Source organism: Podarcis cretensis (assembly GCF_951804945.1).
Source record: "Podarcis cretensis genome assembly, chromosome: 8".
Lineage (NCBI taxonomy): Eukaryota > Metazoa > Chordata > Lepidosauria > Squamata > Lacertidae > Podarcis > Podarcis cretensis.
The window spans coordinates 2,035,518-2,057,638 of record NC_137177.1 but is presented as its reverse complement, the minus strand read 5'-3'; the positions used below and the strand labels follow the sequence as shown (position 1 = coordinate 2,057,638).

The window sequence follows — 22,121 nt, the reverse complement described above, 5'->3', positions numbered from 1 at the left end:
ATGACTAAACAACAACAACAACAGTATTATGAAAACGTGAGCATGATTTGAAATATGAACAGCTCCGAAATATTGAGACGAATACTTAGGATGATTAAACCTAGAGATTAAGAATTTCAATATATATATGCAGCATTTAAACGACAGCATAGATAGAACACCATGGAAGGGGCTGGGGGGGGGGGGAGTTCCACGTAATGTTTATAGGGAAATGTGTAAAACTGGAAAATTCAATTAAATTTATAAAAACACATGCACAATAAAAAGCCTGCTGGATCAGGCCAGAGGCCCTATCTAGTCCAGCCAGTGGCAGAGCAATTCTCTCCAGCACCTGGTGCAGACCCCCCCCCATAGGGGCAGGATGAACTGCCCATAGGGGTGGGGCCGTGGCACGGGCGGGCGATTGGCGCTTGCTATCAGCGATTGTGCATTGGATTTGCGGCTTTGTTGTTGCACGCGCGATTGTCTGTTGCAGTCCTGCGGGTGAGCGATTTTCAGCAACTGCCCCCCCCCCAAAAAAAAAAGCTCAACAAGTCTGGGCAATATCCCCCCATTTTCTCAATTTGGAGTCCCAAAAAAGAAGGGGCGTCTTATACACGGGGGCGTGTTATACACGGGAAAATACGGTAAGTTACAGAAAACCCAAAGTGCTTCGTGTCTGCACACAAACACTGCTCTCCAACATAAGCAAAATTTGAATTTGTCACAAATCGCTCACCTGTCCCCTCCCCCACCCCCCCAAAAGGCTCTTTAAAAACTGAACTTCACTCCCCCTTCTGAACCGTGGTTCAGCAGGGCCTGCGAAGGTGTTTCAAGGTCAACCTGTCATGGCTGGGTAAGAAGGCAGCGTTTTAAAACGACCATCCTGCCAAAATTCCCTTTATCATTCTGAGTGTTTCCTGCTCAGATTTGTGCAAAACGGCTGGCCGGATGGGAAACATGATTCCATGAATTGCTCCGTTGGGGAAAGAGATCAGGCTTGAGAGAGCTTGCAGTCGTGTATCAAAGTGCTGGACAAAGAGGGTGGAGGTTCCCCCTGCTCCGTATTAAATGACGCTGCAAACTTGGAGAACATTTTGATAATTAGACAGAAGCCAGAACATTGTGCTTGGCTGAGCATGGAACATGATCTCCATTGCAGCCCCTCCTTTCCTGATCCACCACACACACACACAAAATAACCCAAAGCACCCGGAATCCTTTTGCAAGTGCAGACAGAAAGGACCTCTGCGGACGTAGGGGTGGGGGACAAATTCGAGCCAGTCTGCATTTAAATGCAAGCTTTCCCAAACTTTCCGGAACAAGGTGGAGATTGAAACGCAGTTTTCCTCCGAATTTGCTGTTTCTCCGAATTTTGCACTGCTGTTCGCCAGCCAAACGACGCTTCCAAAAATCCATCAGTTAAGGAAAGCATACATAAAGATCATGGATAGGTAAACTAAGGCCCAGGGTCTAGATCCGGCCCAATCACCTTCTCAATCCGGCCCACGGACGGTCCGGGAATCAGCGTGTTTTTACATGAGTAGAATGTGTCCTTTTATTTAAAATGCATCTCTGGGTTATTTGTGGGGCATATGAATTCATTCATCCCCCCCCCCAAAAAAATATAGTCTGGCCCCCCACAAGGTCTGAGAGACAGCGGACCGGCCCCCTGCTGAAAAAGTTTGCTCACCCCTGATAAAGATGAATATTTATATTGGCGAGAATAATTGCTCCCAGAATATTAGTCAAAGCTGCATATAAAAAATGTGTGCTTCTTAGAAGTTCACATCAAAATGTCCCAGTGAAAATGTATCAGCATTTTGGTGTGTGTGTGTATATATATATATATATATATATATATATATATATATATATACTGTATATATATAACACCAAAATAAATAAAACTCAAATCACTGCAAAATGGGGGGAGCTGAATTTAAGACGGGAAGAAATGAGAAACTGACAGATCCATCCTTAGAAGATTTGCACCACAAATATCTTATAACTCTTTTATTGGTTGCGGCCAAAGGAGAGCTTGCAGCTGGAAAACACTTGGAAATCCTTTGTGGTCTGTCAGGCTCATGGGAAAACCGACCAGAGCCTCGGAATGTCAATCAGACGGCAATGAATTTATTGGCATGCGGTTTCACTTTTTTTCGATATATCAAAGAAAAAGAATATTGCCATACACCCCACCAATAACACACGGATGCCTTCTTTCTGAGGTGTGGGGACTTTAGCAGGCAACAAAATAGTACGGTGAAGGCCTAGTGTCTATTGGCAGGGAGTTCCAAAGGGTAGGGGCTGCCACACTAAAAGATGGAGTTCTTGCAAATTCTGTTTGGTTTGGGTTCACACGTTTCAATGCTGTTATTTTATGGGTTACAGGCTACATTTTTGTTTTAAATGTTTTTTAAAAAATATTGTACGCTGCTTAGATGCTTTAAAAAGCACTCAGCAGTTTATAAATGCTTGCAATTAAATAAATGAAATAAAATTAGGATGCATATCCTTCCAGCCCGAGTTTCTGTTTGCCCTGTGGAACCACTCAGATCAAGTTACAGACAGGTAGCCGTGTTGGTCTGCCATAGTCAAAAAAAATAAAAAAAAATTCCTTCCAGTAGCACCTTAAAGACCAACTAAGTTAGTTCTTGGTATGAGCTTTCGTGTGCATGCACACTTCTTCAGATACACTGAAACAGAAGTCACCAGACCCTTCTATATAGTGAGAAGGTGGGGAGGGGTGTTACTCAGAAGGGTGGTGGGATTGGGTGATTGGCAGATAGCTGTGATGAGCCTGTTGACGACTCTTAACGACTGCAATAGGTCTTACAGGAAAAAGCAAGGGGTGAGAAGGTGAAAAATGGCTTTGTCATGTATAATGAGATAAGAATCCAATGTCTTTGTTCAGACCAGGTCTCTCCATGGTTTTAAGTTTGGTAATAAGTTGCAATTCAGCAGCTTCTCAGATCAAGCGATTCCCCTGATGAGACAAGCTTCAGGTGAGGGGTATTTTTAATTTTGAAAAACGGCCCTGGGTACAAGGTCTACATGACATCTCACCCACACCCAGTGCCGGATTTACGTATAAGCTAAAGAAGCTATAGCTTAGGGCCCCAGTCTCTTGGGGGGCTCCAAAAAAATTTAAATGAAAAAAAAAAAAACCTGGATGTACATTTCCAAAATATAAGATATACAACTTCTTGTATTTCAGTTCAACAATTACTTTGATAAAATACATAGTTTGTTATGTGCAAATGGCTTGAGATACCTATGAGGTCCATTAATTACCATCTAGCATATATTCAGCACAAAAAACAGTGACCATTTGTTGTTGGCAAAGGACAGCTGGACATAGAAAGGGCCCCATTACCTTCAGGAGCTGAGGGCCGCATCAAACCTAAATCCGGCCCTGGTCTCACTCCAACTGTACAGCCCTGTGAGGTTGTAGGTAACATTGGCACCCGGTAGGGTGGGAGGTTAGGGTGGCACTGTGGTTGAAACCACTGAGCCTCTTGGGATTGCTGATCAGAAGGTCGGTGGTTCGAATCCCCGCAATGATGGGATGAGCTCCTGTTGCTCGGTCCTAAACTGTAGCTTGTTTAGCTTATACAGTGGTACCTCAGGTTAAGAACTGAATTCGTTCTGGAGGTCCATTCCTAACCTGAAACTGTTCTTAACCTGAAGCACCACTTTAGCTAATGGGGCCTCCTGCTGCTGCTGCGCCACCGAAGCACAATTTCTGTTCTCATCCTGAAGCAAAGTTCAGTGTGGTGTAGTGGTTAAGAGCGGTAGCCTCGTAATCTGGTGAACCGGGTTCTCATCTCCGCTCCCCCACATGCAGCTGCTGGGTGACCTTGGGCCAGTCATACTTCTCTGAAGTCTCTCAGCCCCACTCACCTCACAGAGTGTTTGTTGTGGGGGAGGAAGGGAAAGGAGAATGTTAGCCGCTTGAAGACTCCTTCGGGTAGTGATAAAGCGGGATATCAAATCCAAAATCTTCTTCTTCTTCTCTTAATCCGAGGTACTATTTCTGGGTTAGCGGAGTCTGTAACCTGAAGCGTTTGTAACCCGAGGTACCACTGTACATAAATCCGGCACTGGCAAATGCTCAGCACAGGGCGTGGGGTGCTGGAAATGCAGCCCACCCGGGTGCCAAAATGCAACGCTCCTTTTCCTTCCTTTCTCCCATTCCTGGCGCCCAGCCCTCCTGCCTGCCAGCCCCTATTCCCCAGGAGGGAGGGAGAAATCCTCTCCAAAGCGCTTGTTGTTCCCAGATGGGCGCCGGCAAACATTCCCCCCTCCATCTCTTCTGCGCCTTAATTGAACCTCTGCTTTCATTGCTTCAGGTGGAGATGAAAGGGAGAATGATCTATTTGTATTTAAATAGAGCAGCGGCAGGAGAGCTAAGTGATGATGCTGGCGTTGCTCTGCTGTCTCGGGAGAGGAAGGAGGGCGCGCGGGTCTGAACGAGGCAGGCTCTAAGATCCTGAGGCTGCCCTTGGGTGCTTGATCTGCAAACTGCATATGGGATTCACCTGCTGGAGAGGAGAGGAAAGAGTGTGAGCAAGAATCACAGCAGCGCAGGAGGGAATTTCCTTCCAAAGACAGTTTTTTGCTTTTCTCCACTCTGGAATTTCCTCCTGGAGTTGCTGAACCGGGTGTTTTTTTCCCCCAGCCCTTGCGGAGAAGAACCTGCGCGGGTAAGTGGGCACTTTTTGGTCTTTTATCAAGGCTGAGGAAATGAGAGTTTTTGCCCTCCTTCTTCCCCAGTGCTGGCTGCAACCCCAAACCGAGGCGAAAATAAGTATCTGCGCCAGAGAACTTGCAAACTTAACTGTGGACAGTGGGCATTCTGGGGTCTGTTTCGTTGCCAGGGAATGAGATCTCTCCCCCTGCCCCGCTGGCTGCAGTTCTAACATTGCATTAATTTCATAGATAGGCACGAGGAAATAAGCCCACATAGCGCGCCCCCCCCCCCCACGCACACACGAAGCAGGGAACAGGTGACTGCCCCAGAGAGCTTGCAAACTAAATGTGGACAGTGGGCGCTTTTCGGTCTGTTGCATTGCTAGGGAATGAGATCCCCGCACCCCCCCCACCCCGCAACCTGCAATATTTGTGGAAGTTTTGTTGCATTAATGCACCCTTTTCTCCAAGGAGGTTAAGGGGGCATAAATGGTGGTTCTCCCCATTTTATGCTAACACAACAACCCTGAGAGGTAGGTCAGGCTGAGAGGCAGTCACTGGCCCAAGCTTCATGGCTGGGGGGGGGTTTGAACCCTGGTTCCCAGGTTCCCTGGTTCTCTGTGACACTCTAACCATTACAGCACACTGCCTCTCTTGCTGTTCTAAGATGGTAACACTTTCTCTGCCATCACCGATATAAATAGTGGTCTATTGGGCAAATAGCCGAGTAGAATTGTCTTCCATGAACACGGTTTGAACAGTGAGTCCGTAAGTGACTGTGGAGGCCAATTCTGGATCCACACATCCTTCCACAGTGGGGACATTGGTTTCCAGGTGGGAGTTGATCACGGTGTGGATTTGCCAAGCGTGTCTTCCTCTTGGCATGTTTCTCCCTTTTGTCCTGAGTTCGAGTGTCTTCAAAGCCCAGGACACCTTTGGTAAAGGCTGTTCTCCAACTGGAGCGCTCGCAGGCCAGTGTTTCCCAGTTGTCAGTGTTTATACTACATTTTTAAAGATTTGCCTTGAGACAGTCTTTAAACCTCTTTTGTTGACCACCAGCATTACGCTTTCCATTCTTAAGTTTGGAATAGAGTAGTTGCTTTGGAAGACGATCATCAGGCACCCGCACAACCAGTCCAATGAAGTTGATGTTGAAGAATCATTGCTTTGACACTGGTGATCTTTGCTTCTTCCAGTCCACTGGCATTAGTTCGCCTGTCTTCCCAAGTGATGTGTGAAAATTTTTGGAGACGCGGTTGATGGAATCTTTCGAGGAGTTGGAGATAAACACACACGCCCCAAAAGTCTCTGTGCTCCAGCAGAGTGTTGACAGGGGTGGGAAGCAAAGTGAATCTTCCTTTGCTTGTGAATTTTATTCTAGCTTGACCTTTCTTGCATCACAGCACAATCCTATGTGCGTCTACCCAGAAACAAATTCATTTACTGTATTTTTTGCTCTATAAGACTCACCTTTTCCCTCCTAAAAAGTAAGGGGAAATGTGTGTGCATCTTATGGAGCGAATGCAGGCTGCGCAGCTATCCCAGAAGCCAGAACAGCAAGAGGGATTGCTGCTTTCACTGCGTAGCGATCCCTCTTGCTGTTCTGGCTTCTGAGATTCAGAATATTTTTTTTCTTGTTTTCCTCCTCCAAAAACTAGGTGCGTCTTGTGGTCTGGTGTGTCTTATAGAGCGAAAAATACGGTAGTTTGGTGGGGCTTGCTCCCAAGTAAGTGTGCACAGGATTGCAACCTCAGTCTGAGTTTGTTTTCTGTGCCGCTGGGTGGATCGGAGGCTGATCTCTCCTCCAGTTCTTATTTATTTCCCTTCCTTCCCTCCCCCTCCCCTTTTTATGAAAATTACCCACTCAGGGATCCCACAGCTAATTCTCCCCTGGTCTCCTCGCTGGCCCAAATAGGACTAACTTACCCAGCTAGCCCTGGTGCTCATATAATGTTTGTTGGGTGGATTTCCCCCTTAAATTGATTTTTGAATTCTGAATTTATTGTTATTGATACTGTATTTTATGCTGTTTTTTGTTGCATCAATTAAGTGTTTTAAATTTGTTGTTAGCCGCCCTGAGCCCAGTTTTCTGAACCGGGAAGGGCAGGGTATAAAAAAAAATATTATATTATTATTAGCCCTCCTGGCAGTTCAGCAAAACCTCCCCTGGAGCACTTCAGCCTGGGTGCTGCTCCAGGGTTCACCCAGTCCCCAAGACCCACCTCTCAGCCCCATCCTTGCCCCCTTGTCTCCCTGATGTGGCTTGGAAGTGGACGTCTGAAAATGCTCAACCTTGGGAGATTTAGGGCAGAGAGTTAAACTATGGAACTCCCTCCCACTAGAAACAGTGATATCCAACAGCTTGTAGGACTTTGAAGGAAGAGTGGACCAGTTCATGGAGGCTATTGATGGTCACAGAGACATCACCTTGCCAACAAAGGTCCGTATAGTTCAAGCTATGGTTTTCCCAGTCGTGATGTATGGAAGTGAGAGCTGGACCACAAAGAAGGCTGATCGCCGAAGAATGGATGCTTTTGAATTATGGTGCTGGAGGAGACTCTTGAGAGTTCCATGGACTGCAAGAAGATCCAACCTCTCCATTCTGAAGGAAATCAGCCCTGACTGCTCACTGGAAGGACAGATCCTGAAGCTGAGGCTCCAAGACTTTGGACACCTCATGAGAAGAGAAGACTCCCTGGAAAAGACCCTGATGTTGGGAAAGATGGAGGGCACAAGGAGAAGGGGACGACAGAGGACAAGATGGTGGGACAGTGTTCTCGAATCTACCAGCATGAGTCTGACCAAACTGCGGGAGGCAGTGGAAGACAGGAGGGCCCGGCGTGCTCTGGTCCAGGGGGTCACGAAGAGGCGGACACGACTAAACGACTAAACAACAACAACAACAATTGATGGCTGCTAGCCACGATGGCTGTGTTCCGATTTCACAGTCGAGGCAGCCGTGCTTCTGAATCCCAGCTTCTGGAAACTGCAGGAAGGTAGAGTTGCTAATTGTGCTGGCATCCTGCTTGTGGGTTTCCCAGAAGAGCCTTCTGGGTGGCGGCAGGATCCTGGAGTGGTGCTGAGAATACCAACATTGCAGGTTCGAGCCCCAGATGGGACAGGTGCGTCTTCCTGCATAGCGGGGGGGGGGGGTGAACTAGATGACTCTGGAGGTCCCTTCCAACTCTACAGATCTACAGACCTGGTCAACGTGTGGGTCCCCAGATGTTGTTGGACTACAACTCCCACCATCCCTGAGCTCTGGCCTTGCTAGCTAGGGGTGATGGGAGTTGTAGTTCAACAACATCTGGGGACCCACAGGTTGAGAACCTTGCCAATTAAGGAATTTGATCCTTGGCTTTCTTAACTGATGAATCGGTTACTTTCTAATAACCCAGAAAAGCCTCGCTATAGGTTCCTTTGCTTGATTAAATATTGTTGTTGCTGCTACACAGGGCATAGCTGTCAAATTTTCCCTTTTTTTAAAAGGGAAATTCCCTTATTCCGAATAGGATTGGAAGTATTGGAAGACACAATAGCAAAGTATTGGAAGACACAAGAGCTACCCACGCTGGAGGAATGGCAGGCGAAAGTGATTGACTTTATGGGACTGGCAGAAATGACCGGCAGAATCCGCGACCAAGAGAAAGAGACTGTGGAAGAAGACTGGAAGAAGTTTAAAATATATCTTAAGAGCTATTACAAAATTGAGGAGTGCTAAAATGCTAAGGGAGAGGAAGATGTAGAATTACAGCGGTAAATTTTGTTTGATTTAGGGTGAAATTAAAAGGGAGAATGAATTTATATTTAATTGGCTAAAAGGGTTGTTGAATAATTGTTAAAAATAAAAGGATGCAAAAAGGGGAAGGTATGGGGAAGTCCGAGAAAAGTGGCTTATGGAAATAAGGTTAAGAAATTATGAACTTGTGTGTTTGTTTCTATGTTGTTTTTGTTGTGTTTGTTAAAAATTGGAAAATTAATAAAAATTTATTTAAAAAAAAAAAATATTCCGAATAGGATTCCTCGCAAGAAAAGGGAAAGGTTGACAGCTAGGATACAGGGGCGTCTTGCCTGCAGAGATTAGGGGCGCAGGGGCGCCAGATTTTGGAGAGCGCCACAGGCTGAGTGTCAGGGAAGGAGAGTCGGGGCGCGCACCCTTCCCGGCTCCCCTCCTCTCAGCCGCCCATCCGAGCGCGCTGCGTCCGGCTCAGGGATGCCCCTGCGCGTCCCCTCCCTCCGGGGCTGCCTGGGCACCTGGCGGGCGCAATCGGGGCGGGCGCAAGGCGTGTCTCTCCCGCCCCTCTCTGGCCACCTCGCTGCCTGCCGCCTCCCTGCGGAGTCTGCCAGCGGAGCAGGGAAGCGCCCGGTGCGATCCCGGAGCCGAGCGAGGATGGCACAGCTGGAGAGCCACCTGATCTGGTTGCTGGGCCTCCTGTCTTGCGGACTTCCCCGGACGGGGACAGGTAAGGGGCGCTTAGAGGGCGCGGGAGGGCGCCTAGGCTGCGATCCGGGAGCCTCTTACTTAAGTGCAGCGCCGAGCCCGGGATGTAAACGAGCTGGACCGAAGCCCCCACCCCTCCGGTTAATAAACGGTCCTGGTTGTTAATCATCATCATCATCAACAAAAGGTATCCATTCTTTGAGAATATTTCTCTTTCACTATTCCTTACATTAACACACCAACACACCAGAAACAAAAGACTGCTCCCTTCCTGGCTTCGACTGGTTGTTAATCAACAAAAAAACTGAGTTGATTAATCTGTTAGTTAAAATAAAACCCCCGGACCATTTGAAAAAAGTGATTATATTAGAGATCTCTGGTTGCGTGTCTACATTTCCTCCTTTATCTCCTACCTAAAGGTAAAGGTAAAGGGACCCCTGACCATTAAGTCCAGTCACGGACGACTCTGGGGTTGCGGCGCTCATCTCACTTTACTGGCCAAGGGAGCCGGCGTACAGCCTCCGGGTCATGTGGCCAGCATGACGAAGCCGCTTCTGGCGAACCAGAGCAGTGCATGGAAATGCCGTTTACCTTCCCACCGGAGCGGCACCTATTTATCTACTTGCACTTTTATGTGCTTTCGAACTGCTAGGTTGGCAGGAGCAGGGACCAAGCAACAGGAGCTCAGCCCGTCACGGAGATTCGAACCGCCGACCTTCTGATACCAGCGTGAGTTTGACCAAACTGCGGGAGGAAGTGGAAGACAGGAGTGCCTGGCGTGCTCTAGTCCAGGGGGTCACGAGGAGTCAGACATGACTAAACGACTAAACAACAACTCCAGGGCCCACCTTCTAACATCGCCAAAGTCTGCCCTAAGGTTGTGCCCCATAAACTCGGGGCCTGAGATGCTCCTTGCTAGCTTTGGGGTTTCCTTTCCCCCATTCCCATCTCCATCTCCATGCTCCCTTTGGGTCCTCAGAGATTCCCCGGTCTCTCCCACCCACCCTCGTACTTCTCCGGGTGGGAACTGGCACGGCTTCAGCCGAACACTCTGGTTTGCCGGCGCCTCTCCATGGATCTCCTCCAGCAGCTCAGAGGCTTCCATTTGCAGCTTGGCAGCAGCTCCCAAGTGGCCATGTGTACCAGCAGAGCCGGTGGGTGGGAGGCAAGAAGTCCCCCCCCCCCGCTGGCGCCAACCGCTTCCCATCCACCACCTGCCCCCCACTGAAAAACCTCAAGCTCTTTGTCGAAGTGCAAGGAACACTTTTAATTGCAACATGCACCCTGCGTTTACTGAGTTTAGGCATTCCCACGCCGCTCTGTGTACAACCTGAGGGCTGCCTACAATGAGAAGAGAAACCAATTTAAAATATGCACATTATTATTATTATTATTATTATTATTATTATTTTTTTTTTTTTTTATACCCCGCCCTTTCCCAGTTCAAAAACCGGGCTCAGGGTGGCTAACAACAAATTTAAAACACTTTAAAACACTTAATTATAGGAAGACACAAGATTTACCCACCTTGGAAGAATGGCAGATGAAGGTAATGGACTATATGGAATTGGCGGAAATGACGGGCAGAATCCGAGACCAGGGAGAAGAGTCGGTGGAAGAAGACTGGAAGAAATTTAAAGACTATTTACAGAAACACTGCAAAATTATTGAATGTTAATGATGTTGGAATGAAAGGAAGCGGTTTTAGCAATAAGGCAAAAGGAATATGTAAAAATGGATTGAAACTAGATGAAAATTTGAAGTTATAATATGTGAAGATAAGAAATTAAGGGTAAACAAAGAGGGTACGGATTTGCTGAACTAATTATTAAATGGAATACAAAAAAGGGAGGTGTGAGGAAGTCATGAAAATAAGTAAATGAGTGGTAAGATAAGAGAAAGAGGGATCTATTTTTAACGGTTTTTATTTTTCTTTATTATTTTTTCTTTTCTGGTTTTGTATTTTTTGTATTCTTTTTTTACTATTTCTGTAACCTTTTTTCTTGTTGAAAAAATTTAATAAATATCGTTAAAAAATAAAAATAAAACACTTAATTATAAAAGCAGATTAAAATACAGTATAAAAACATGTTGTTGTTCTTTAGTCGTGTCCGCCTCTTTGTGACCCCCTGGACCAGAGCATGCCAGGCACTCCTGTCTTCCACTGCCTCCCGCAGTTGGTGGCCTCTCCTTCCTCGGTTTTGAAGCAGATATCGGATGGCCATCTGTCATGGATGCTTGAGTTGAGACTCCTGCAGCGGGTTGGTCTAGATGACCCTTAGGGTCTCAACTCTGATTCTACGTTATGGTTACCAGATTTTTTTCAATGAATCCAGGGACACTTTTTTTTTCTTTTTTCTTTTTTGAAGCTGAGTAGCAACAAGGAGGGGACGCAGGTGGCGCTGTGGGTTAAAGCCTCAGCGCCTAGGACTTGCCGATCGAAAGGTCGGCGGTTCGAATCCCTGCGGTGGGGTGCGCTCCCGCTGCTCGGTCCCAGCGCCTGCCAACCTAGCAGTTCGAAAGCACCTCCGGGTGCAAGTAGATAAATAGGGACCGCTTACCAGCGGGAAGGTAAACGGCGTTTCCGTGTGCGGCTCTGGCTCGCCAGAGCAGCGATGTCACGCTGGCCACGTGACCCGGAAGTGTCTCCGGACAGCGCTGGCCCCTGGCCTCTTAAGTGAGATGGGCGCACAACCCCAGAGTCTGTCAAGACTGGCCCGTACGGGCAGGGGTACCTTTACCTTTACCTTTAGCAACAAGGAGTCAGTAGTAGGGATGGCGAGACAAAGGACCCTGGGCCCAAGCACTCATGCCTATTGTATAAAGGTGCAAAGCCCTTCTTTCGCACCCTGTGAAACGTAAATGTGCAGAGAGTGGGCAACGGCGTGCCCCACACCCGTGACTCCCAAGCCTCCCCCAATCTCTTGCCCCCTTCCCCCTTTGTTTTGACAGATCAGGGGAGGCTCAGGAGTCACGGGCGGGCGGCCATTGCCCAGGAAGGGCTAGCCTGGTAGCGCAGTTGGCTCTGGCTGGCTTCAGGAGCTGCTTGCTGTCGTGGTGCAGGAAAAATGGTGGGTGCCATGGCAGCGGGCAGTGAACGGGTCCTGAAGCCAGCCAGAGCCCACTGTGCTACCAGGCTGGCTCTGGGTTGCTGAGGCTGCCGCTGCCACATTTCCCGGGGACAGATTTGCAATCGGGGGACATTCCGGGGACGGAATTTGTCCGGGGACGGATTTGCAAATCTGGTGACTGTCCCTGGGAACCGGGGATGTCTGGCAACCCTATTCTAAGTTCCAAACACAGCAACCTTTTCTCACAGGGAATTGGGTCGTTTTGGTTCCCTTTTCCAACTCTACAATATCCATTTTGAGGCAAGGCGACCAGAACGCTACACAGTGTTCCAGATGCACTATACATTTGCATAACGGCCTTATTCTGATAAGAGCAGTTTTATATTCAGTTCCTTTCATAATGATCCCTAGCAGTTGCCTCTTTCACAGCCTCCACGCACATCTATCCTTTTCATTTGGTTGAGTGTGTGCATGAGTGTTTTTAACCTGAGCTCTGGGTTCAAATCCCTGTCCAGCCCTTGAATGTCCTGGGTCGCTGCCGTCTGTCAAGCCGGCCTACCTCACAAGGCCGTGATAAGGTTATCTGGGGTGGGGTGAGGTGAGTCTGCCCTCCGCACTTCAAGGAGAGGTCTGGATAGGAATATAGTTGAAACTAGCTTAGGTGGGATAGCTCAGTGGGCAGAGCATGAAGCTCTTAATCTCAGAGTTGTGGGAAAGATTCCTGCATTGCAGGGGTTGGTCTAGATGACCCTCATGGTCCCTTCCAATTCTGTGAAACAAAGTGGGCCTGGCGGACCGTTTTCTGCTTGCGTACCATTTTCAACGGGAACAACGTGTGCCGCGAAACCACTGCAGGGCTTCTTCCTTCTCCCCTGAGAGCTGATTCAATTAATGCCTGTTTGTTCCATCTCCAGCTATCTTTGAAATAAAAAAATTCTGTTTGCTTTAGCTGGCGTGGAGGGAAAGGAGGACCCAGGGTGCCAGAGTCCGTCCCCCCGGAGAAAGATGGGGTGTGCCTTATCTGGACCAGGTGTCACACCGGAGCCAACTTTTGACGTGGAAAAGAGAGGGTCGTTTGTGGAAGGCGGGCTGGACTTGAGCAAGGAGACTGAGTGCGGGGGAAACCCTGAGCCGCTCTCCCTTTCAGAGTCTCAGAAGGCCCTGATCCAAGAGTCCTGGAAAATCCTGCACAAAGACATTGCAAGGGTCGGGGTCATAGTCTTCATCAGGTAAGGGCCGGGTGTGGGTGCGGGTGTGTGTGGCACGGAGGGTTTCCTTTCGAATTTATTATTTCGGTCACAGACCAATACTAGCTCACATACACTATCAAGGAAGTTGTAAAACAATGGAGATACATTTGAATTTGCAATAGATATAACAGGGACAATACAGATACAGTGTTCGCAACCCGTGTCTGCGAACGCGCTGGTTGCGATTCAGCGCTTCTGCGCATGCGCAAAGCATGATTTAGCGCTTGTGCGCATGTGCGATTGCCGAAACCCGGAAGTAACCCGATCTGGTACTTCCGGGTTTCGGTGGTCCGTACCCCGAAAAAACACAACCTGATGCGGCTGTGACCCGAGGTGTTACTGTATAGCAACAGTTTAAAAACATATAAATTAATACTTCCGGCAGTCATGAAAATATAACCTGAATTTATCATTTAAGGCCTTAATCATTATGATAGCACAGCTTGTTCCCCAAGTTTTATGGCAATCGCACAGAATTTGGCTACCCTTAACATGATCTCAGGATCCTTGTCCTCTACCAGGGATTTTAGACTTTGAAGACCGGATTCATTTGGAACTGAAGTGGTCAGAACTGAACATCCTTGTGATGCGTAGGAATCCCACAGGTGCGGCTGATGCATTAGGAGCCCATTGACAGCGGGACGGTCTCCTCGGAAGGCAGTGGACTCCACTGGAGGTTTCTAAGCAGGGGTTGGGTGGCCATCTCTCATCGTTAGTTGCGATTCTTGCTTTTCAGGGTGTTGGGCTTAAATGGAGGACCCCCCCCCCCCCAGGTCTGGAATCCTATAATTCTGTGATATGATAAGGTACAAGCCAAGTTCTCAAAAAAAAAAAAAAAAAAAGAGAGAGAGAGAGAGAGAGAGGAAAAAAGTTCTGCTATTTCATGAACTTGCGGGGAATGCACTGGAGCAGACCCCTGCAACTAGCAGGATTGGACCCTGGTGAGCAGAGGGCTCAATCCTGCTCACTTTGGCTTTGCAGTTTGTTCCCCTGCTTGGGAAAGAGGTGTGTGAACAGCCAAAGGCTCAGTGTGGGGCTGTTTCAAAGCCCTTTTGCAAAGAGCCCTGTGTTGCTCTTCGTGGAGGGGACCTGCGGCCCACCTCCCCCACCTCCCCCCCCCCGATTTCTTTATTATTCCAAAACCAAAGAGAATTACAAACATCAAATTCAGAATCCATATTCATTTTCTAACTTAAACCTAAGTTACCTGAATTAAAATATACCTAATTACTATAAACTTCCCTTTGCTGTATATAAATACAACACGATTAGAAAATTTATATTATAAGTGATATTATAAATTCCCATATACCCCCCACTCCCCTTCACCCATGTGTGATCTCAATTTTTTACTTCTTCCGTCTTGTTGTGTTGTTTTGAGAGCCCCGGCTCGCTCTGGGCAGGTCAATGGCGCTGTCTCAACCAGATTCGGCTGAAGCCAGGATCCACCCAAATCGCCCTGATTTCGGTTGAGGATTCGGGCTTCATCCAGATCGGGTGCACGGCCCTATTCATTCTGCACCCCAGCATTGCGTAGTTAAACGACGGAACTCCCTCCAGCAGGAAACAGTGGTGCCCACCATCTACTGATGTCAACTGGTCATGATGGCGCTGCTCTGCCATCACCACCAAAGGCAGCTGTGCTTCTGGATACCAGTTGCTGGAAACCACAAGAAGGGATAGTGCTCTTGTGGGTACCGCTTGGAGGTTTCTCATTGGGGCACCTGGTTCCCTGGGAGAACAAGATGGGCCCTTGGCGTGATCCAGGAGTCAGGCGTTCCTAATGGAACCTCCAGGCCCAAGAGCAGTCTATCCAGATGCCTAGGTTCTTAGGGGCATCTGAATGATGCTGGACTGAATGATCCATCAGGCTCTTCTTCTCTTTTTGGGTACCTTGACAGCAAGGATTGGACCGGTATGAGCTGTTAGGAAGCGGCCTTTCCCTAGCCCAGCCTAATAATCATAATCATAATCATAATCATAATCATAATCATAATCATAATCATAATCATAATCAATAATAATAATTTATACCCCACCCATCTGGCTGGGTTTCCCCAGCCACTCTGGGCAGCTTCCAACAAATATTAAAATACAGTAATACATCAAGCGTTAAAAGCTTCTCTAAACAGGGCTGCCTTCAGATGTCTTCTAAAAGTCTGGTAGTTGTTGTTCTTTGACATCTGGTGGGAGGGCGTTCCACAAGGCGGGTGCCACCACCAAGAAGGCCCTCTGCCTGGTTCCCTGTAACTTGGCTTCTTGCAGGGAGGGAACCACCAGAAGGCCCTCGGAGCTCGACCTCAGTGTCCGGGCAGAACGATGGAGGTGGAGATGCTCTTTCACATATACTGGACTGAGGCTGTTTAGTGTTGCCCACACTGGCTAGCAGCTGCTTCCCGAGGCTTCAGGCAGAAGTCTTTCCCAATGCCATTGCGGAACAAACCTTCGGTGACTCCCTTTCCAAACATGCATTCGGCCGCTGGGCTGAGTCCCGTCGCCGTGACAACCTCCCTTTTGTTTGTTGACATGCTTAGGGATCCAGAGATGTTGAGAGCAAGTCGCCATTGACCTCCTTGAGTTTGTTTTCCCTGTGCTCTCTCTCTGCATTAGAAGGGATTGATTCCAGGAGAAAATGGGGCATTTGTGGTTACCTCGATATTGATTCCCAGGTAATGGCGAGAGCAAGCAGCCCACCTGCCTGGATGTTCACTGGGGGGGGGGTGTTGTTGTTGTTGCTGTTTGTGCATTTCCCTGGCAAGCGGACGATTCACTTTAGGATTTTAAAGCAAAGTAAAAATGGGCAACTGCTCAAGGGGGGGGGCGGGTGTGTGTCAGTTTCCTTCAGGCGAGATGCCTCCTCCACAGGCGTCCTCCATCTTTGCTGAATCATAGAACTGTAAATCCAGTGCCGGATTTACGTATAATCTAAACAAGCTCTAGCTTAGGGCCCCACTTTCTTGGGGGGCCCCCCAAAAAAAATTAAAGGAAAAAACAAAGTGGATGTACATTTCCAAAATACAGTGGCACCTCTGGTTGCAAATTCTGGAGCCTCATTCACAACCTGAGCAGAACACAACCCGCGCCTGCGCATGCGCAGGTCGCGATTCGCTGCTTCTGCGCATGCGCATGACGTCATTTTGAGCATCTGCGCATGCGCGAGCGGCGAAACCTGAAAGTAACCCTTTCAGGTACTTCCAGCTCGTCGCGGGACGCAACCTGAAAATGCTCCACCCGAAGCAAGCGCAACATGAGATATGACTGTATAAGATAAAAAACAAATGAAACAAAACCTACATCCAGCAACCGTGTTTGGTGTTGTGTAGGCTCCTAGGATGTAAGTCATGGGCCCCGCCTGCTAGCCTGCTCCCTAAAATATCACTGGTTTGCTCCTTTCTATATATAGGTTGCCAACATTCTGCATGGACTGGTTGTACGGCAACATGTGCAAATGGCTTGAGATACCTATTAGGTCCATCAGTTACCATCTAGCATATATTCAACACAAAAAACAGCAACAATTTGTTGTTGACAAAGGACAGCTGGACATAGAAAGGGCCCCATTACCTTCAGTAGCTTAGGGCCTCATCAGACCTAAATCTGGCCCTGATCCAGCCCAGCCCTCAGCATCCAGGACAGATCTCTTTAAAAACAAACAAGGAAGGGGAGCCCAAAACCTTCCAAGGGAGTCCGTTCCACTGTTGAACAGCTCTTATTGCCGGAACGTTCTTCCTGATGTTTAGCCGGGACCACATAACACTGGTCCGGAAAGACATACATTGGCTCCCAGTACTTTTCCGGGTACAATTCAAAGTGTTGGTGCTGACCTCAAAGGCCCAGTACACCCCAAAGAGCGTCTCCCCCCTCATTGTTCTGCCTGGACACTGAGGTCCAGCTCCGAGGGCCTTCTGGCCCTTCCATCACTGCAAGAAGCAAAGTTACAGGGAACCAGGCAGAGGGCCTTCTCGGTGGTGGCACCCACCCTGTGGAACGCCCTCCCACCAGATGGCTTTCTATTAGCAATCCGTTCATCCAACGCTTTTTGATGCATTTCCTGCTCACTTTCCTAACTGCAAAAAAAACAGAATTGTGTGTGTTTCTTTTTAAAGTGGCTTTGTTGCACTTTGTTAATCCAATTTAGCCTACATTTCTGGTGCATGTGCTTGAATACTGACATTGCAGAAACACCTTTTCTTTCTGTCTCAATGTATTCCCCACCCCACCCCTTGAAACCAGGAATTCCGAGGCTGGCTTAGTGAGTGTGCTGTAAAGATAGCAATCCAGTTTGCAGATGAGCAGCTCCGTGTAGACCATGAGAGGTGATTTCCTTCTCAACCTGTTCTTTTAGCCTTCCTGTGTGTGGATGATTATGTTTTTAACTTCTTGCAAGAGGAAGTGCCCAGTGGTCAATTGAACCACCTGCCCTCCAGCCTTCAAGGAAGAACTTCTTTGTTTTAGATGTACAAAGAAAGCAGGCGGGTGGATGGTTACGTGGGAGCAGGGTGAAGTTAAATCCTTCGAAGACAGAGGTCCTTTGGCTGGGTTGGGACGATATGGGATTGGGCGGGCAACTCCCATCTCTTGCGGGGGTGCAATTAGTGCCAGCACCGTCCGTTAAGAGTTTGGGTGTAATCTTCGATACCTCCCTCTCCATGGAGGCGCAGATTGCAGCTATAACAAAGGCGGCATTTTTCCATCTCCGCCAAGCTAAGCAGTTGGCTCCTTACCTCTCTCGCCCTGACCTAGCCACTGTGATCCACATGACAGTCACCTCCAGACTGGATTATTGTAACTCGCTCTACGTGGGGCTACCCTTGAAACTGACCCAGAAACTCCAGCGGGTGTAGAATGCCGCAGCGAGACTCTTCATGGGGTCCTCGCTGCAGGGTCACATTCACCCAGTGCTATACCAGCTGCACTGACTCCCAGTGGAGTACAGGGTCAGGTTTAAGGTGCTGGTTTTAACCTTTAAAGCCCTATACGGCCTAGGACCCTCGTACCTACGGGACCGCCTCTCCTGGTATGCCCCATGGAGGACCTTACGGTCTGCAAACAAAAACATCTTGGAGGTCCCAGGCCACAGGGAGGTTAGGCTGGCCTCAACCAGAGCCAGGGCTTTTTCAGCTGTGGCCCTGATCTGATGGAACGCTCTGTCCCAAGACACTAGGGCCCTGCGGGACTTGACATCTTTCTGCAGGGCCTGCAAGACAGAGCTGTTCCACCAAGGCCTTTGGCCAAGGCACAGTCTGACCCCCCCCCCCCCCCTTTGCTGAGCCTCGTAGAACTCTGGCCCAGTGGTTGTCATTTGATTTTGAATTGATTTTAGAATGAATTTAGAATGCTGTGTTACTTTTATTGCTGTTAGCCGCTCTGAGCCCAGCTTCGGCTGGGGAGGGCGGGATATAAATAAAATTTTAGTAGTAGTAGTAGTATGGGGGAATGCACTTCACACATGCTCAGAGGTATTTACGCGCAGCAGCAGGGTGTGGGGCCGCCTTAGCGTTGGGGAGCAAAAGGAGAGGAACCAAGGCATTTTGAGCTGAAACAAGCCTTTTCTAGCACCCCTCCAAAAAAGAACTTTGGGAAGTGTAGTTTATCTTAAAAGAAAAAAATCTGCTCCTTTTCCCTTATGGGGTACCCAAGAGCCCATATATAGTATCCTTATGTAGGTTCCCTATCAGTAGGAGAAAATAACAGAGGCCAGCCAGAGAATATTGAGAAGCAAAGCAGCTAGTAAGCCTGATCTTTATTCAACTGTTGCAACAGGGTCCCCACTCACCCCATGCAGGAGGGAGGGGAGGAACCCAGAACAATGGTACACAAGCCCTTATATAGACTCTTGAAATTGCCCACCCTGTAGCCCAAGGTAAAGGTAAAGGTACCCCTGCCCGTACGGGCCAGTCTTGACAGACTCTGGGGTTGTGCGCCCATCTCACTTAAGAGGCCAGGGGCCAGCGCTGTCCGGAGACACTTCCGGGTCACGTGGCCAGCGTGACATCGCTGCTCTGGCGAGCCAGAGCCGCACACGGAAACGCCGTTTACCTTCCCGCTGGTAAGCGGTCCCTATTTATCTACTTGGACCCGGAGGTGCTTTCGAACTGCTAGGTTGGCAGGCGCTGGGACCGAGCAGCGGGAGCGCACCCCGCCGCAGGGATTCGAACCGCCGACCTTTCGATCGGCAAGCCCTAGGCGCTGAGGCTTTAACCCACAGCGCCACCTGCGTCCCTTAGTAGCCCAAGACCACCCCCCAAAACATCATACATACATCACAGAAGGAGGCGGTCTACAGCAGAAATCCTGTCTGCCAGGATACCTGATAATGGTCACTGATTGCATTACCTGGGCATTCTTTTGTGATACGGTAATTCCTGAGTCCAAGACACAGGCTCACCCTATTCATACACAAATGTGCCCTTAAGACAGGATTAGTGAGCACAGAGACAATGCGGAGGCTTTTCCCATTTCCATCCAAACTGCAGAGGAATATTTGAGGTCACTGAAAGAGTCAAAATGGCTTTAGGACTGTTTCTCCTGTACAGTGGTACCTCGGGATAAGTACTTAATTCTTTCCGGAGGTCCGTACTTAACCTGAAACTGTTCTTAACCTGAAGCACCACTTTAGCTAATGGGGCCTCCTGCTGCCACCACATGATTTCTGTTCTCATCCTGAAGCAAAGTTCTTAACCTGAAGCACTATTTCTGTGTTAGCGGAGTCTGTAACCTGAAGCGTCTGTAACCTGAAGCGTATGTAACCTGAGGTACCACTGTACTGTTTCAGACACGTGGTTTCTATATTTATGTATGTGTTTGCCTGGTACATTTATGAACATTTATTCTATATCTTAGACCTTGTAATTCTCGTAACATTTACATCACGCAGAACTATAATTCCCAGCACCCTTAACAAACTGCCTTCTCCAGGGTTCTTGTTGGGGACATGCTTTTAACTCTGGTGCGGCCTTCCTGAGGCCGTTCTTGGCATGTGTGTTTGTTTTTGACCTGCGCTGAGCATTGCGTTTTGTTTTTTTTCCAGGGATCTGTTTTGTGTCTGTCTAAATCGAATTGGCTTTCGGGAAAGCAGTTTTGCAGGTGGCTGTGTGTGAGAGAGAGGGAGGGAGAGAGGCAGTGGAGAGAAGGGGCATTTCAGGCAGAGGATCTGGAGACAGCCCATATTTTTTCTCCCACCCACCCCGTTCTGGAACTTGACCTGCCCTCCGCTTCGTTCAGACAGGGTGGGATCGCCCTGATCTCTTGTTTGTGGAAGGAACTTTTTATTTGTTTGCGACGGAGCCGAGCGTGCCAAGTTCTTAGGCAAATATCAGAAGCTGCAGGAGAGGCAATCATCTCCTCCGAAGCTGTTGGGGTCTCCCAATTTGCACCGCTGGGCCCAGACCCGACCTCACCATGGGGGGGGGCACATAAGAACATAAGAAGAATCAGCTGGATCAGACCAATGTGCCCCCCTGTTTTCACAGTGGCCAACCAGACGCTTGTTCTGGAAAACCCAGCGGCAGGATTCGAACTCAAGAGCCCTCTCGCCGCCTCCTGTTTCCAACAACTGGCTATTTAGAAGCTCGGCTGACTCAGGCCACAGAGGCAGAGCGGAGCCGTTGGGGCTAGTATAAGGTTACCAGACATCCCCGTTTCCTGGGGACAGTCCCCGGATTTACAAATCAGTCCCCATACAAAATCCATTGAAGTTGGAAAGTGTCCCCAGATTCATTGGAAAAAAATCTGGTCATCTTAGGCTAGTAGCCTTTCTTTCCTCCATGAATTTGTCCATCTGAGTTGGTGGCAGTGAGTTCCGCAGTTAAATGAGCACTGAAAAGGTACTTACTTTTATCAGCCTTCGACCTTCCTTTATATATATATATAAGTTTTTTAACATATCATTTTCAACAATTATAAAACATACTTTTATATCTTATACAGTGGTACCTTGGGTTACAGACGCTTCAGGTTACAGACGCTTCAAGTTACAGACTCCGCTAACCCAGAAATAGTACCTTGGGTTCAGAACTTTGCTTCAGGATGAGAACAGAAATCGCGCGACTGCAGCGGGAGGCCCCATTAGCTAAAGTGCTACCTCAGGTTAAGTACGGACCTCCGGAACGAATTAAGTACTTAACCCGAGGTACCACTGTACAATTTTTTTTTACTTCCGTCAATCACATCTGGAAAATTTTCCAATCTTTTCCACTTAGTTTACATTTCTTACTTTCCCTATTACATTTAAGTATCATAACTAATGTATCTCTCTTTTTTTCTTCTTTGCAATATTTCATATATTCCTCCTTACAAAACTTCTTGTGGTCCTACTAGCATAATTTGTTGATTACAGTTGCTCTTCAAATACTTCGTGTATTTATTCCAATCTTCTGTAACTCTCTGGTCCCGCAGGTTTCAAATCTTTCCTGTCGTCTTATCTAATTCTGCGTAGTCCATTAATTTTGTCTGCCACTCTTCTTTCGTTGGTAATTCTTCTTGCTTCCATTTCTGGGCCAACAATACTCTGGCCCTGGACCTTCCAACATTCAGAAACCAAAGAAATGCATACCCCTAAACATTTTGTGAATCTTCGTACTTTTGTCCATTTGCTGTATTTATTCCCCCCGATTTGAAGTATAAAATCGTGATTTTTCTTGAGTCAAAATCAGAGTACAGTGGTACTGCTGGTTGCAAATGGGA

At 48.1% G+C, this 22,121-nt stretch overlaps 2 protein-coding genes across 5 annotated transcripts in view; both read left to right on the top strand.

Moving 5' to 3' along the window:
• Nucleotides 1-4,267: 4,267 nt before the first annotated feature.
• Nucleotides 4,268-22,121, top strand: part of LOC307221327 (neuroglobin-like) — a 37,337-nt gene continuing 19,483 nt past the window's right edge. Inside the window, exons 1-2 of one of the 2 annotated variants that reach the window (XM_079985775.1) lie at nt 4,268-4,688; nt 13,136-13,415. In XM_079985775.1, coding sequence (XP_079841901.1) covers nt 13,192-13,415 — 224 coding nt within the window. In that variant the 5' untranslated portion in view covers nt 4,268-4,688; nt 13,136-13,191. Of the gene's footprint in view, nt 4,689-7,671; nt 7,775-13,135; nt 13,416-22,121 lie in introns of those variants that run through there. The other variant, XM_079985776.1, reaches the window with a different exon arrangement.
• Nucleotides 14,418-22,121, top strand: part of SUPT5H (SPT5 homolog, DSIF elongation factor subunit) — a 118,703-nt gene continuing 110,999 nt past the window's right edge. For all 3 annotated transcript variants that reach the window (XM_079985308.1, XM_079985307.1, XM_079985306.1), the window contains exon 1: nt 14,418-14,428. The gene's annotated coding sequence lies outside the window, so the exon portion shown is untranslated. The remainder of the gene's footprint in view (nt 14,429-22,121) is intronic.